Here is a 17,996-nt window from a genome sequence, read left to right as displayed (position 1 = left end):
TCTCAGAGGCTTACTGCTGAATAAACTCACCCTTTCTAGCTCCTTCTAAACTCTGGCTGGCTGTTCAACTCAGCTGTTCTGGCCCAAACTCCTCTCTGAGCTTACTGATTTAAACTGGCTTCTTTGGACTTCTGTCTGAATTGCTCTGCTTGGATTCAAACTAACTCTGCCAACCGGTTCTAATCTTCTGGCTCCTTCTCATTCTTTGGCTCATTTTTGTCTTCACCTGCAAGATGTATCTGTAGAATTATCCCAGTAAAACTCCCTTCTCTCTCTCTCTCTCTCTCTCTCTCCCTTCTACACTGCTCTCTTAAGTTGCTTCTCTTTCCTAAATTGTTCTCTTAAGTAACTTCTCTTTCCTATGCTGTTCTTTGAGAATTGGGCATATCTTATCTCTGACTCATTCTGTCAAATCTTTCTATGATTCATCCCTTTGTCTGCCCCTCAATTAGATGCCATTGTTTGGGATAAAAGGTGTATACTGAGGGCATGTCTGTATTCCAGTCAGAGGTATTAAAGGTGTGTGGAGTGTCTGCATGCCAGCTGGATCACACAGACCTAGAAGGTCTTTGGATGGGATTCCTTGCCAGAGCAGCCATATTGCTGGATTAAAATTCCTCTACACAAGGGCAACAGCAATAGCCTATGTTTGGAAAATTTTTGGACTTACACAGACCAACAACTTGAAAGTGAGTTTCTCCTTCATAGTATTCAGGGTTTTTTTTTTTTTTTTTTTTTTTTTTAAGATGGTCTATGGCTCTTGGAGCACTATCAGCCCAGGTGAGAAAATTTCATTAAAAATTAATTCCTCAAGATCCAGCTATACCACTCCTAGGCATATATCCAAAAGATGTTCAAGTATACAACAAGGACACCTGCTCAACCGTGATTGTAGCAGCTTTATTTGTAATAGCCAGAAGCTGGAAAGATCCCAGATGCCCCTCATATGAGGAATGGATACAGAAATTGTGGTATATCTACACAATGAAATATTACTCAGCGATAAAAACCAAGGAAATCATGAAATTTGCAGGTAAATGGTGGGAACCAGAAAAGATCATCCTGAGTGAGGTATCTAAGAAAGACACACAGGGTATATACTCACTCATAAGTGGATTTTAGACATAATATAGGATAAACATACTAAAATCTGTACACCTAAGGAAGCTAATCAGGAAGAAGGATTCTGGCTAAGATGCTCAATCCCCATTCAGAAAGGCAAAGAGGATGGACATCAGAGGAGAGAGAAAACAGGGAACAGGATAGGAGACTACCACAGAAGGCTTCTGAAATTCTCTACCCTGCAGAGTTTTGAGGCAGATGCTGAGACTCATAGCCAAACTTTAGGCAGAATGCAGGGAATCTTATGAAAGAAGTGGGAGATAGTAAGGCCTGGAGAGGACAGGAGCTCCACAAGGACAGCAACAGACCCAAAAAGTCTGGGCACAGGGGTCTTTTCTGAAACAGATACTCCAGCCAAGGATCACTCATGGAGATGGCCTGAAACCCCTGCATAGAGGTAGCCCATGGCAGTACAGTGTCCAAGTGGATTCCTTAGTAATGGGGACTGGGACTGTCTCTGACAGGAACTGATTGGCCTGCTCTTTGATCACTTCCCCCTGAGGGAGCAGCCTTACCAGGCCACAAAACAAGACAATGCAGCCACACCTGATGAGACTTGCTAGACTAGGATCAGAGAGACGGGGAGGAGGACTTCTCTTATCAGTGGAGTGGGAGAGGGACACCGGTGGGGAAGAGGGAGGGTAGGATTGGGAAGAGAGGAGGGAGGGAGGGAGGTACAGGGGCGATACAAAGTGAATAAACTGTAATTAATAAAAATAAAAATTTACATATTTTCACATACAATTTTTTGGTAAAAGATAATAATATGATTCTTTATAAAAATTTCAGACATCCTTATTGTTATTATATTCTCCTCCTTCCCCTTCTGTGTTGACCTCTATCACCCTGCCTAAACAAAGGACTTCTGTTTTTCCCCTTTTAATCACTTCTACCTTATTGCTCCTCTCTCTACTTTCTATTCAATGGTCTCTTTTTACTTTCATTGTTCTGCAAGTAATTATTCCAGGTAGTCTACTGACACCTGAAGATCTGGAGTTAAGAATCACAGATGAGAAAGAATATGAAAATATCTTTATATGTAAGTTACCTCACACAATATGTCTTTTCTTTATTTCCCAGTTTTCTTCTTTTTATTAATTTTTAATTTTTTATATTAATTACAGTTTATTTGTTTTGTATACCAGCGGTAGCCCCCCTCTCTCATTCCCTCCCAATCTCACCCTCACTCCCTCATCTCCTCCCTGCCCCTCACTAAGTCCACTGATAGGGCAGGTCCTCCTCCCCTTCCAGTTGACCTTAGCTTATCAGGTCTCTTCAGGACTGGATGCAATGTCCTCCTCTGTGGTCTCTCAAGGCTGCTCCTCCCTCAGAGGGTGGGGATGTCAAAGAGTCAGCCACTGTGTTGATGTCAGAGACAGTCTTTGTTTCCCTTACTAGGGGATCCACTTGGATAGTGAGCTGCCATGGGCTCCATCTGAGCAGGGGTTCTAGGCCCTCTGCGGTAGGCTCCTGTCCTGTTACTTGTTTTCTCCTACTTCCAATGTCCATCCCATTTGTCTTTCTAAATGAGTATTGATCATCTTACCCTGGATCCTCCTTCTTGTTTAGTTTCTTTAGGTGTACAGATTTTAGTATATTTATCTTATCTTATAGGTCTAGTATCCACTTATAAGTGAGTATATACCATGTGTGTCTTTCTGCTTCTAGGATACCTCACTCAGGATGATCTTTTCTAGATCCCACCATTGAGAAACACTTAAAGAAATACTCAATGTCCTTAGCCATGAGGGAGATGCAAATCAAAACTACCTTGAGATTTCACCTTACACCCATCAGAATGGCTAAGATAAAAAAACTCAAGTGACAACACATGCTGGAGAGGGTGTGGAAAAGGGGGAACCATCCTCCATTGCTGGTGGGAATGTAAACTTGTACAACCACTTTGGAAATCAATCTGGTGCTTTCTCAGACAATTAGGAATTGTGCTTCCTTAAGATCCAGCTGTACCACTCCTAGGCAGTGCTACTCACCATGTTGGGAAGATTCCATACAGTTGGTTTTATAATTCCTGATTTACAGAAATTAAAAGGGGACATAACAACAGACACTGAGGAAATCCAAACAATCATTAGGTCTTGCTTCAAAAGCCTATATGCCACAAAATTTGAAAATGTAAACGAAATGAATAATTTTTTTGATTGATTCCACTTACCAAAGCTGAATCAAGACCAGGTAAATCAATTAAGTAGTCCTGTATCCTCTAAGGAAATAGAAGTTATCATCAAAATCTCCCATCCAAAAAAAAAAAAAAAAAAAAAAGGCCAGGGCCAGTGCAGAATTCTACCAGACCTTCAAAGAAGAGCTAACACCAATACTCTTCAAAAATTATTCCACAAAACAGAAATAGAAGGAACATTACCAAACTCATTCTATGAAGCCACAGTCACCTTGGTACCTAAACCTCACAAATTCCCAACAAAGAAAGAGAATTTCAGGCCAATCACCCTATGGACATTGATGCAAAAATACTCAACAAAATACTTGCAAACTGAATCCAGGAACACATCAAAGATATCATCCACTATGACCAAGTAGCCTTCATCCCAGGTATGCAGGGGTGGTTCAATACATAGAAATCCATCAATGTAATCCACCATATAAACAAACTGAAAGAAAAAAAAAAAACATGATAATCTCCTTAAATTCTGAAAAGCATTTGATAAAATCCAACATTCATTTATGTTTAAAGTCTCAGAGAGATCAGGGATATAACTTACCTAAACATACTAAAGGCAATATACAGCAAGCCTATAGTCAACATCAAACTAAATGGAGAGGAACTTAAATCATCCCACTGAAATCAGGGACAAGGCAAGGCTGCCTACTCTCTCCATATCTCTTCAACATAGTTCTGGAAGTCCTTGCTAGAGCATTAAGGCAATTAAAGGAGATCAATGGGATTCAGTTCAGAAAGGAAGAAGTCAAAGTATCACTATTTGCAGACGATATGATAGTATACATGAATGACACCAAAAATTCTACCAGGGAACTCCTTCAGCTGATAAACATGTTCAGCAAAGTGGCTGGATATAAAATTAACTAAAAAAAATCAGTAGCCCTCCTGTGTATAAAAGACAAATGGGCTGAGAAAGAAATTAGGGAAACAACACCCTTCACAATAGTATAAAGTGCCTTGGTGTGACTCTAACCAAGCACATCAAAAACTTGTATGAAAAAAACTTTCATTATCTGAAGAAAGAAATAGAAGATATCAGATGAAAAGAGGTCCCATGCTCATGGCTTGCAGGATTAACATAGTGAAAATGGCCATCCTGCCAAAAGCAATCTACAGATTCAAGACAATTCCCATCAAATTACCAACACAATGCTTTACAGACCTTGAAAGAAAAATTCTCAACTTCATGGAATAACAAGAAACCCAGAATTGCTAAAACAATCCTCTACAATAAAAGATCTTCTTGAAGTAACTCCATTCCTGATCTCAAGCTGTACTATAGAGCAACAGTAATAAAAACTGCATGGCATTGGCATAGAAACAGAATGGTGGATCAATGGAATTGAATAGAAGACCCAGAAATGAACCTACACACTTATGGACACCTGATTTTTGACAAAGATGCCAAAACTATACAATGAAAAAAGATAGCATCTTCAACAAATGGTGCTGGTCTAACTGGATGTCTACATGTAGAAAAATGCAAATAGATCCATACCTATCACCCTGCACCAAACTAAAGTCCAAGTAGATCAAAGACCTCAACATAAAACCAGACACACTAACCCTTTGTTAGAAGAAAAAGTGGGGAAGAGCCTTGAACACATTGGCACAGGAGACAACTTCCTGAACAGAACACCAAAAGCACAAGCTCTAAGTTCAACAATCAATAAATGGAACCACATGAAACTGAAAAGATTCTGTAAAGCAAAGGACACTGTTGTCAGACAAAATGACAGCCTACAGATTAGAAAAGGATCTTCACCAATCCTATATCTGACAAAGGGCTAATATCAAGAATATATAAAGAACCCAAGAAGTTAAACAACAACAAATCAAGTAATCCAATTAAAAATGGGGTATAAAAATAGAGTACAGAGCTAAACAGAGAATTCTCCATAGAGGGATATCAAATGGTAGGGAAACACTTAAAGAGATGCTCAATATCCTTAGCTATCAGGGAAATGCAAATCAAAACGACCCTGAGATATCACCTTATACCCATTAGAATGGCTAAGATCAAAAACTCAAGTGACAACACATGCTGGAGAGGATGTGGAGAAAGGGGAGCCCTCCTCCATTGCTGGTGGGAATGTAAACTTGTACAACCACTTTGTGAATCAATCTGGCACTTTCTCAGACAATTAGGAATAGTGCTTCCTCAAGATCCAGCTGTAACATTCCTTGGCATATATCCAAAATATGCTCAAATATACAAGGACATTTGCTCAACCGTGTTCATAGTAGCTGCATTTGTAATAGCCAGAAGCTGGAAAGAACCCATATATCCCTCAACAGAGGAATGGATACAGAAATTGTGGTACATTTACACAATGGAATACTACTCAGCAATTAAAAACAAGGAAATAATGAAATTTGCAGGCAAATGGTGAGAACTAGAAATGATCATCATTTCTAAATGTACTAAACATACTAAAATCTGTACACCTAAAGAAGCTAAGCAAGAAGGATGACTCTAGGTTAAGATGTTCAATCCTCATTCAGCAAGGACAATGGGATGGACATCAAAAGAGGAAGAAAACAGGGAACAGGACAGGAGCCTACCACAGAGGGTCTCTGAGAGACTCTATCTTGCAGGGTGTCAAAGCAGAAACTGAGACTCATAGCCAAGCTTTGAGCAGAGTGCAGGGAATCTTATGAAAGAAGGTTGAGATAGATCTGGAGGGGACAGGAGCTCCACAAGGAGAGAGAAAAAAAAATCTAAGCACAGGGGTCCTTTCTGAGACTGATACTCCAACCTAGGACCATGCATGGAGATAACCTAGAAACCCTGCACAGATGTAGCCGATGGCAGCTCAGTGTCCAAGTGGGTTCCCTAGTAATGGGAACAGGGAATGTCTCTGACAGGAACTTAGTGGCCTGCTCTTTGATCTCCTCCCCTGAGGAGGATTTAGCCTTACCAGGCCACAGAAGAATACAGTGCATCCAATCCTGATGAGAACTGATATACTAGGTTCAGAGGGAAGGGGAGGAGGACCTCCCCTATTAGTGGAATGGGTGAGGGGCATGAGGGGAGAATGAGGGAGAGAGATGGTTTTGGGAGGGGACTAGGGAGGGGGCTACAGCTCGGATACAAAGTGAATAAACTGTAATTAATAAAAATAGATAAATTTTAAAAATTATAGATCAAAGCTAAGAGGTTTATCCTCCAAGGCTAATGGAGATGAGTGTTTCTGTGTGCATTGCCTGGGTGGCGAAAATGAAATCAGGTCTCTTTTTAAACATACATAAAAAATTCCTGATTTGATTTAAGTAACTTCTATTCTTCTGCAAATTAGCTAAAAAGCTTCATGAGGCACTTAATTGACCTCAAGAAGGAAAACAAGTTGGAAACAAATTAATAATCAAGGAGATACATTCATTCTAGGTTTAGTTCAAGAATAAGGCCCAGGTGTACACCTTGATAAGAAAGACCACATATAGAAACAAATAATAAATGGTTAACTATATAAGACAAGACAGACACCTACTCCTTACAAAAACCTTGACATAAAAACTATCCTTTGAACACATAATTTACATATGAAATAAGAAAAAGATAAAACTTCTGCTTTGACCTTATGATGAACATATAGATGAAACCACTACTTTAAACTTACAACAAGCAAAAGATGTCTAGTTAGATATAGTTCTGATGAAAGAACTTACAATCAATAGCTCTATTGTAACTCTCTTTTTCTGTATTGATTGTTTCCTTGATTGAGATAATTTTTCTTACAGAGAGAACCTTTGTGTTACAGCGTATAAAATCCAGAATAGAAATAAACATATGTCAAAGCCCTTGCTTCTTCCATTGTATGAATGTGTATGTGTGTGTGGTTATTTTTTCTCTTTTTCTTTTTCCCGCTAATTCAGAGTTAAGCTCACAGACCTGGCAGGCTGCCAAATCATTGCCTTGCTTTCTGAGTTAAAGAGCTGCAGGCCCCAGCTAATTAAGTCTTTCTCCCTGTAGAGAAAAGTCTGCAGAGTAATGTAAAAGGCTAACTCTGCTTATATCTCCTCATTTTTTTTTCCTGCTCTGCCAAAGCTGGACTTTGACATTTATCCATGCAATTGCTCCCAGCAAAAACCCTTTGGCCATCTGCCAAGAAGTGATATAGTTGGGTCATCTGAGAGATTTATTTAAACATTTTCAGTGTTCTCTAATCTGATTTCCAGAGTGGCTGTACCAGTTTGCAATATCATCAACAGTGAATGAAAGGGATCTTTTTCCCCACACTTGCATTTCTCTCCCCTCTTCCCTTCTTTCTCTCTCTCTCTCTCTTTCTTTCTTTCTTTCTTTCTTTCTTTCTTTCTTTCTTTCTTTCTTTCTTTTCCTTCTTTCCTTCCTTCTCTCTCTCTCTCTCTCTCTCTCTCTCTCTCTCTCTCTCTCTCTCCTTCCCTCCCTCCCTCCCTCCTTCCTTCCTTTCTTCCTTCCTTCCTTTCTGTGTTTTGTGTTTTGTGTCCTAGGATGTGATCTTTTTAGAAAAGCATTCATGTACTGCTGATAACACGTTTATTCTTTAGTGTTTAGGAAGAATGTTATATAGTTATCTTTTAAGTCCATTTGATATATGCTGCCATTTAATTCTGATGTTTCTCTACTTATTTTACAGCCATTTGGACCTGTCTGTTGGACAAAGTGGGCATTGAAATCGCCTACTATTGATGCTAATCTGTGTCTTTAATTCCATAGTACACTTTGTATAAAATTGGGTGCACTTGAATTTGGTACAGCTATGCTTAGGTTGGTAGTATGTTTTTGGTTAATTGTTCCCTTGATTAGAATGAATTTGATGGGGATTGCAGTGGATCTGTAGATTGCTTTTTGGTAAGATGACTGTTTTTACTAGGTTAATTCTACTGATCCATGAGCATGGGAGATATTTCCACCAAGAATTGAAATTCTTGTAATACTACTGGTCTTTGCTTGGTTAGAGTTATACCAAGATATTTTATATTATTTGTGGCTATTTGTGAAGGGTGTTGTTTCCTTGATTTCTTTCTCAGCCCATTCACCGTATATAAAAGCACTACTAATTTTTTTAGTTAATTTGTTTTGTTTTGTTTTGTTTTTGTATGTTAGTGAATTATTTAATGAATCAAGGAAATCTAAGGAGAATTCCATCATCTTACTACAAATACATTAGCCATAAAGAAAGAATATTACTGTATCTTTCAGTATCTTTTACAAAAGATACTCTCCCTGCTAACACAATTACCTAAAGTATCCCTGCACTTAATAAACAATACAAGTTTCCTGCAAATGTCAAGTAGTATTCCATTGTGTAAATGTCCTATATTTTCCTTATCTATTCTTCAGTTGAGGGACATCTAGTTGGCTTCCAGGTTCTGGCTATTACAAATAAAATTGTTATGAACATAGTTGAGCAAATGTCCTTGTTGTATGGTGGAGCATCTTTCAGATGTATGCCCAGAAGTGATATAGCTGAGTCTTGAGGTAGCACTATTCACAATTTTCTGAGAAACTGACAGATTGATTTTCACAGTGGTTGTATAAGTTTGCACTCCCAGTTCACCTTTCTCCACGTCCTCTGCAGCATGTACTGTCACTTGAGTTTTTGATCTGAGCCATTCTGATGAGTATAAGATGGAATCTCAGGGTCGTTTTGATTTGAATTTCCCTGATGACTAAGGATATTGAAAAATTCTTTAAGTGTTTCTTGACCATTCAGGAGTTCTCTGTTGAGTATTCTCTGTTTAGCTCTGTACTTTTTAAAAAATTGCATTGTTTGGTTTGTTGGTGTCTAATTTCTTAAATTTATTTTTCTATTTATTACAATTTATTTACTTTGTATGCCAGCTGTAGCCCTCTCCCCTATCCCCTTCCAATTCCACCCTCCCTTCCTCTTCTCCCATGTCCCTCCCCAAGTCCACTGATAAGGGAGGTCCTCCTCCCCTTCCATCTGATACTATTCTATCAGGTCTCATCAGGACTGGCTGCTTTGTCTTCCTCTGTGTCCTGGTAAGGCTGTTCCCCCCTCAGGGGAAGATGATCAAAGTGCTAACCACTGAGTTCATGTCAGAGACAGCCCCTATTCCCAGCTAGGGAACCCACTTGGACACTGAGCTGCCATGGGCTACATCTGTGCAAGGGTTCTAGGTTATCTTCATCCATGGTCCTTGGTTGGAGTATCAGTCTCAGAAAAGACCCCTGAGCCCAGATTTTATTTTTCATTTTGTTGGTCTCCTTGTGGAGCTCCTGTGCCCTCCAAGTATTTCTATCTCCCCCTTCTTTCATAAGATTTCCTGCACTCTGCCAAAAGTTTGGTTATGAGTCTCAGCATCTGCTTTGATACACTGCTGCATAGAGTCTTTCAGAGGCCCTCTGTGGTAGACTCCTGTCCTGTTCCATGTTTTCTCCCTCTTCCAATGTCTATCCCATTTGTCTTTCTGAATGAGAAGATTGAACATTTTAGCTTCTTTAGATGTACAGATTTTAGTATGATTATCCTATGTTATATGTCTAATATCCACCTACATATTTTGAATATTAACCCTCTGTCAGACACAAGGTTGGAGAAGATATTTCCCCAATCTATAGGCTGCTATTTTGTCCTATTGATGGTGTCCTTTGCCTTACAGAAGCTTTTCAGCTTCAGGAGGTCCCATTTATTAATTGTTGATGTCAGTGCCTGAGCGGTTGGTGTTCTCTTCGGGAAGTTGTCTCCTGGGCCAATGCATTCAGGGTTATTCCTCACTTTCTCTTCTATTAGATTTAGTGAATCTGGTTTTATGTTGAGGTTTCACTTGAATTTGAGTTTTTTTATTACTATTTCATAACTATAATTTTCTATTGTTATAGATCGTAATGTAAATATCTGTGTTTTCTGATGGTCTTAGGTGGATCTTTTGACCAGTAAGGGGTTGTGACCTACAGGTCTAGATCCTCTGCTTTATCTTCAAGATCGGATGTACTATCTTCTGCTTAATTCATTCTACTTGTAAGTTTCTGTTTTGAATTATTTTTTTTTTTTTTGGTCAGTAGTAGGAATTTTCTTTTCTGCTTTTTTTATGGTAATCAGATTCACTTTATTCAAAATTTACAACTTGAACAAAAATATCATTATCAAAATTATTAAAGAACAATTAACACATTCTTATATGCAGAAGTGAAAAATGTTCTGTGAGTTCAGTAGAAAATTAAGTTGGAAAGAGTAAAGATGAGACAAAATAAATAATCTTTTCCCTAAAGATGAAATTTTATAATATTTAAAAACATACATAGATTTTTATGTCATTGTTAATCATAGCATTTATGTTTAATATGCAACAATTTCCACTGAGCAGAGTAACCTTTCTTGCCATCTGGTATGTCATGTGCTATCATTGTATAGTATTGAGTTATGTAAAACTTTAGTGACATGAATGGGTTCTTCATCTACGTCAGGTGAAATCAGCGTCATTCTTATCCCTTCTACAGGGATCACTGCAGCCTCTTTTCTTATTTTGAGCTGATAAAATGAAGCTGACATCTTCTTTTCTTTATTTTCTTGTCAGAGTAATGGACACAACGCAAATATAGAAGAAAATGTAATGAATAGAAATCTAAATCATTTTAGAAGCTCAGCATATGAGATTAGTTTTTTGTCTTTTATTTAATTATTTTCATTTTTATTAATTACAGTTTATTCACTTTGTATCCCCCTGTACCTCCCTTCCTCATTCCCTCCCAATTCCACCCTCCCTCTTCCCCACCGGTGTCCCTCTCCCACTCCACTGATAAGAGAGGTCCTCCTTCCCTTCCCTCTGATCCTAGTCTAGCAAGTCTCATCAGGTGTGGCTGCATTGTCTTCTTCTGTGGCCTGGCAAGACTGCTCCCCCCTCAGGGGGAGGTGGTCAAAGAGCAGGCCAATCAGTTCCTGTCAGAGACAGTCCCTGTCCCCATTACTATGGAGGCCACTTGGACACTGTACTGCCATAGGCTACCTCTATGCAGGGGTTTCAGGCCATCTCCATGAGTGGTCCTTGGCTGGAGTATCTGTTTCAGAAAAGACCCCTGTGCCCAGACTTTTTGGGTCTGTTGCTGTCCTTGTGGAGCTCCTGTCCTCTCCAGGCCTTACTATCTCCCACTTCTTTCATAAGATTCCCTGCATTCTGCCCAAAGTTTGGCTATGAGTCTCAGCATCTGCCTCAAAACTCTGCAGGGTAGAGAATTTCAGAGGCCTTCTGTGGTAGTCTCCTGTCCTGTTCCCTGTTTTCTCTCTCCTCTGATGTCCATCCTCTTTGCTTTTCTGAATGGGGATTGAGCATCTTAGCCAGAGTCCTCCTTCCTGATTAGCTTCCTTAGGTGTACAGATTTTAGTAGGTTTATCCTATATTATATGTTTAATATCCACTTATGAGTGAGTATATACCCTGTGTGTCTTTCTGCTTCTGATATATCTCACTCACTCAGGATGATCTTTTCTGGTTCCCACCATTTACCTGCAATTTTTTTCCCTTTTATTGAAAATAGGAAAATTTCTCATACAATATAGTTTTCCCTCAGTCAACTATCCCAGTAACTTTCTACCTCCCATCTCCACTGGATCCATTCTTTTTCTGTCTCTCATTGGGAATGAACAGGCTTCTAAAAGACACTAACCCAACACGACAAAATAAAATATGCAAATATGAAGCAAAAACTATCATTTATTGGACATGGCAAAGTTGGACATGGCAACCCAACAGGAAGAAAAGAGCCCTAAGAGAAGGCACAAAAGTCAGAGGCCCACTTACTCTCACACTCAGGAGTCCCACAAATGTAAGCTGAGAGCTATAACATACACACAGAGGACCTGGTGCACTGTGTAGGCCCTGTGCTTGCTGTTTCAGTCTCTGTGAGTTCATATGCACTTACATAGTTGATTCAGAGGGCCTGTCTTCCTGGTGTCTTCCAGCCCATTTGGCTCTTTACACTGCTTTGCAGGGTTCTTTGAGCTCTGGGGGAGGGATTTGATGGAGACATCTCATTTAGACTCTGTCTCTGTCCCTGTCTCTGTCTGTCTGTCTCTGTCTCTGTCTCTTTCTTTCTGTAATGCCTGGCTGTGCACCTTTGCATTTGTTCTCACCTTCTACCAGAAAAAACTTCTGTGCTGATGACTAGATAGGGCCCTGATCTATGAGGATAGCAGAATATCACTAGGAATCACTTATTGATACTTTTTTTTTTTTTTTTACTCCAGTAGTGTTATGTTTTACCCTGGCTCTCTTGGCTATCCACCTTCTGGTTCTTGGATTCCCAAACAGTGTTGGGTATCAGTTCCATCTCATGGAGTGAGCCTTATGTCAAATCAAACATTGGTTGGCTACTCCCACAATTTTGTGCTACCATTGCCCTAAAATACTTTGTAGGCAGGACAGATTGTAGGTCAAAGGTTTAGTGTCTGAATTTGTATTTACATTTCTCTTTTGGTAGCCTGAAGAGTACCTTCCTACACCAAAAAGACAAGAGTTTAGAGGTAAAGGATTCGTGTAGACACCAGTTCAACTTTTCCATGTTTAATGAGTTGTGTGGGTATTGTCCTTGGCAATGGGGTTCTACTATTAGTTTGCAGAGAGCAACCATTTGCTACAGCAACAGCCAGAGTTGTTTGAGGTTTGCATGGGACTTCCTTGGCCTTCAACTCATTTAATGAAGCATAGTCCCACTACTTAGAAACCTTGTTTGGTGACAAGAGAAGTTCAGTAAGACTGCATGTCCACTGTTATTAGGAAACCTCATTAGGATCACCTTCATATTTTAGGAAATTTCCACTGCACAACGTTTCATATATTTCCTCAAATGCCTCTCAGTTCTATGTCTCTCTTGGCACTCTCCTCCTCTACCATATCTCCCTCCCTGTTTCTAATCTGATCCTACTGTTAATGTCCCCACCTTCTGCAACCCTGCCTGTAAAAGCTATTCTATTTCCTTCTCCCAAAGGAAATACGCCCTACTAGACCTTCCTCTTTACCTAACCTCTATGGTTGTAGCCTGAATATTATTTACTTAATAGGGCAATATCCACATATAAGGGAATGCATATGGTATCTGTCATTTGTTAGTCTAGGTTACCCCACTTTGGATGATTTTTTTTTTTTTAGTTCCATCCATTTGCCTGCAGAATCTTAGGCATTCTGACAGGTGTAAAATGGAATCTCAAAGTAGTTTTGATTGCATTTGTCTTATTGCTCAAGCTAAGACTTCAAGTACTATATTGAATAAATATGGAGAGGGTGAACAACTTTGTCTTGTTCCTGATTTTAGTAGAATTGTTTTGAGTTTCTTTCCATTTAGGTTGAAGTAGGCTATCGACTTGCTTTAAACTGCCTGTATTGTGTATATATATGTTCCTTGTATCCTTCATTTCTCTATTGCTTTTACTATGAACAAATATTGGATTTTTGTCAAAGGTGTTTTCTACATCCAATGAGATGATCGTGTGGTTTTTGTCTTTCAGTTTGTTTATATGGTGGGTTACATTTATTGATTTCCATATGTCGAACTATCCCCGCATCTCTGGGATGAAGGATACCATAAGGTGGATGATATTTTGATGTATTATGGGATTTGGTTTGCAAGTATTTTATTGAGTGTATTTGCATGTATGTTCATAAAAAAAATTGGTCTATAATTCTCTTTCTTTGTTGGGTCTTTTTTGTGGTTTGAGTACCAGGGTAACTGTGGCCTTGTAAATTGAATTGAGGAATGTTTCCTCTCTGTTCACTTGAAAGTCTGGTAGAATTTTTGCACTAAAATCATCTGGCCTTGGGCATTTTTTGGAGGGGGGTGAGAGACTTTTGCTGACTTCTTCTATTTCACTAGGGGTTATAGGTCTGTGTAAATTACTTATTTGATCTTGATTTAACTTTGGTAAATAATACCTATTGAGAATATTATCTATTTCTTTTTGATTTTCCAGTTTGGTGGAGTACAGGTTTTTAAAGAGTGTCCTTAAGGTTTTCTGTCTATTAGTGTCTATTGTGATATCCCCCATTTCGTTTCTGATTTTATTAATTTGGATATTCTCTCTGCTTTTTAGATAGTTTGTATAAGGGTTTGTCTATCTTATTTTCTCAAAGAACCTCTATTTGATTCATTGGTTCTTTGTCCTGTTCTCTTTGTTTCTATTTTATTGATTTCAGCCCTTAGTGTGATTATTTTTGGCCATCCACTCCTCTTGGATAAGCTTCTCCTTTTTGTTCTAGAGTATTCAAATGTGCTGTTAAGTTGCTAGTATGAGGTCTCATCATTTTTTGCTTTGTTTTGTCTTAATGTGGGCACTTAGTACTGTGAGCCGCCTCTTATAACCACTTTTATTGTGTCCCATGTGTTTAGGTGGTCTGTGTATTCATTTTCATTGAGTTCTATAAAGTCTTTTATTTCTATATTTTTATCTGGATCCATTTTTCATTTGGTAGAAGGTTTTTCAGTTTCCATGAGTTTGTAAGCTTTCTGTTTTTTTCAGTTGTTATTGATATCTAGTGTAATCCATGGTGTGTGTGTCTCTGTGTGTGTGTGTGTGTGTATGTGCGTGCGCATGTGTGTGTTTTGTGATGGGGGTGGCATCTGTGGTTTATTAGCATCTGGAGAACATATATGCAGGTTTCCCTGGCTTTTAGAGTCTCCATTGAGTATGCAGGTGTAATTCTAACTGATCTGCCTTTATATGTTGCTTGATCTTCTTCCCTTGCAGATTTTAATATTCTTTCTATGTTCTGTCCATTTAGTGGTTTGATTTTTATGTTCCAAGGACAGTTTCTCTTCCGGTCCAATCTATTTGATGTTCCTTATGCTTCTTGCACCTTTATAGGCTTTGGGTTCTGCGTGAAATGTGCTCAGCAGTATTGGGAGCTGACACTTAGGAATGGAAATATGCTTAGGGTCTTTAGGATTTCATAGAAGGAAGAAGAGCAGAGTGTTTAACCAGGATCTGCTTATTTGCTTTTCTTGGTATAGAGGTAGACAATGAAGAGTAGTCACCCCCCAGAAAGTCTGCTGTAGTGCTGTGGATGAGACTGGGGAAATGGGTAGGGAGGAACAAAAGAGGGGAGAATGATCTACTGTCATCCTATTGCTTCCCTGGCAGGAATGGCCTGTGGGCTATTGGGGAGTTGGGGGGGAGGACCTGCTAGAGTTGCAGGCTGAGTTAAAGCAATAAGTGTGGAGGGGAGATCTGTGGAATCCACCAGAGGTGGGCAGAGAGATGCTGCAGCAGGTATTCTGCTGTTGATCTAGTGATGAGACTCGGGGATTGGATTTGGAAGAGAGGAGAGAGTGGTAAAGGTCTTCAGTTAGCTTACCTATATCTCTGACCTGCTCAGCTGGTGTATGCTGGTGTTGGAGGCTGGTATGATGGGATGAGAGATGAAAGGGAGACCAAAACAGATGTTCTACTGCAGAGCTGGCCGTAAGACTGAGGGGTTTGGGACTAGAGCAGTAGCCTCTTTAATTCTGTTAACAAACAAACAAACAAACAAAAAATCTGACTATACTCCTTACTATATTTGGGGATTTATTTTCAATAGTTGTTGAAAGAAGTCAAAGGGGTCACAGTTATTCATTATCTCATACAACATTTTTTATAGTGGTAATATCAAGTGCCTGTGATTGTTCTTAATGTTAATATTTTATATTGACGTATCCATCCATGGGACCAGAGGAATGAATAAACTATGCTAGAATAATAGTTAATTAAGACAAAAGAGATAAAAAACAGACATTAAAATATAAACAATGACAATCAATACACATCTTTCAATAATAGTTCTAAGAATTAATGGTTTCAGTTCCTGAATCTGAAAGCACATACCAGTTATATTGTACCTCTAAAACAAAACAAAACAAGACAAACAAACAAACAAACAAAAACACATCTCACTTTAAAGTACAGATGGGACAAAAGAATGAGAAAATGTGCTTCATGTAGATGGGCCTAGAAAATAAGCACATGTTGGTGTTCTAATATCTGGCAGAACAGATTTCGAACAATCTGAGAAAAGATGAAGATGGCCACTTCCCACTGATTGAAGTAATAAGACATCAAGAGGACAATATTATATGCCCCAAATACTTTTATAGACAATTGAATCAAACATACTATCGCCTGTCTGCTTTGGTGAACATGTTCTATAATTAAGTGGAACTACAACAGACTTTTCAAGGATGTACCACAAAGTAGCATATATGTTACTAATTTAGAAGTCTCCGAGCCCTACCCCAACTCTTAATTTCAATAAGCAAAATTTACAGGTATGATATAAAATTTCCTCTAGTTATGTTACATCAGTATCAAACACGTTCTCTTTATTTCCTAACAGGATCTGCAAGATACACTAAAATGGGGGAAATTAATGATACTGTTTACACATTATACTACGATCAGTTGGGATACATACACAAACTGACCACAGACCGCTTTGACACTACTGCACCACTTTCAGGCTATGTGACTACTAGCAGTATTTTCGGAGAGGTCAGTAATATGGCGTGTTTAAACTGTTTTCCTTGCTTAGAGAATAGATGCCAGATTCTATGTGGAGGTCATACAGAGGGTGTTTTCCTTAATACAACCCCTTTTAATGTTTTAAAATTATATGTATGTATGTACGTGCATATAAGAGCGGGTGTTTATGGAGGCTAGAGGTGCTGGTCTACCCTGAAGCTGGGAGTTAGAGGTAGTTACAAGCCACTTAGCACAGTACCCGAGAACCAAACTCAGGTCCATTGCAAAGTGTGTGCAAAGCAAGTGTGTGCTGTTAACAGCTGAGTTATGTCTTTAGATCCATCAGGACAAACACTTTGCTCCAGGAAACATTGAACACCTTCGAAACCTTCTCTAAGCTTCACAGGTGCTCCCTGGGTATCCTCATACAAGATTTCACAGCAGAAAAACAACGCGTCTAAACCAGACCTTTTAGAAGAAACTCAGCTCCTGGTGGAGCTTATTTTCTACCTTCCAATGTTAGCCTTGAAGAAGTACTATTTTTGACTCACCTTTCACCTTCTATATTAAATGGTTCTGCTCACTAGTTTATTCCTTGTTTAATGCTGTCAGAGAGCACAGTTTTCCTGTCCTTCACAGATGATAAAAGATACATGTTTTAGTAATTATAATACATAATATGTTATTTGTGTGTGTACATTGAGAGAGGAGGGAACTTATTGCTGGCATATAGATGTGAAAATGAATACTGATCAACAAAGCAGCGGAGAGTAAAATGTGTTTCAATGGGGGGTTTGGTCAAACTGTCATTTGTCTTAAAGAAAATAGGAGAAAAAGGACGTATCTTTTATAGATCAGTCCAGGCTTGGAGAGGTCACTCTGAACTATTCTTCTAGAGCACCAGAATTTAGTGCTCAGAACCAACATGGTGACTCACAACCATCCTTAGCTACAGCTCCGGAATATCCAGCGCTTGTTTGTTTCCCCTGAAAGCAGCAGGTACACATATGTTGCTGTTTGTTTCCCCTGAAAGCAGCAGGTACACATATGTTGCACATGTATGCAGGCTATGCTGCTTTGGTGTTGTCACCTTGGCACAGACCTAGCTATGGCTGGGAAGAGGAATGTCACTTGAGGAATTGCCTACATCAGCTGGCTGAGAGCCAGGTCATTGAGGCATTTTCTTCATTAATGATTAATGTGAGTAGTCATTCTTACATGGCCTCTGCTTCATTTCCTACCTCCAA

General features: G+C 39.1%; 1 protein-coding gene across 1 annotated transcript in view; it reads left to right on the top strand.

Annotated features, from left to right (window-relative positions):
- LOC110566760 (cation channel sperm-associated auxiliary subunit beta-like) overlaps positions 1-17,996 on the top strand; it is a 151,511-nt gene that overhangs the window by 65,997 nt on the left and 67,518 nt on the right. The window contains exon 16 of the mRNA XM_060388355.1: positions 16,625-16,779. Within this exon, the coding sequence (XP_060244338.1) occupies positions 16,625-16,779 (155 nt within the window). The remainder of the gene's footprint in view (positions 1-16,624; positions 16,780-17,996) is intronic.

This window comes from Meriones unguiculatus, chromosome 7, assembly GCF_030254825.1.
Source record: "Meriones unguiculatus strain TT.TT164.6M chromosome 7, Bangor_MerUng_6.1, whole genome shotgun sequence".
Taxonomy (NCBI): domain Eukaryota; kingdom Metazoa; phylum Chordata; class Mammalia; order Rodentia; family Muridae; genus Meriones; species Meriones unguiculatus.
The sequence above is the reverse complement of the archived record's forward strand: the minus strand, read 5'-3'. Positions and strand labels throughout refer to the sequence as shown.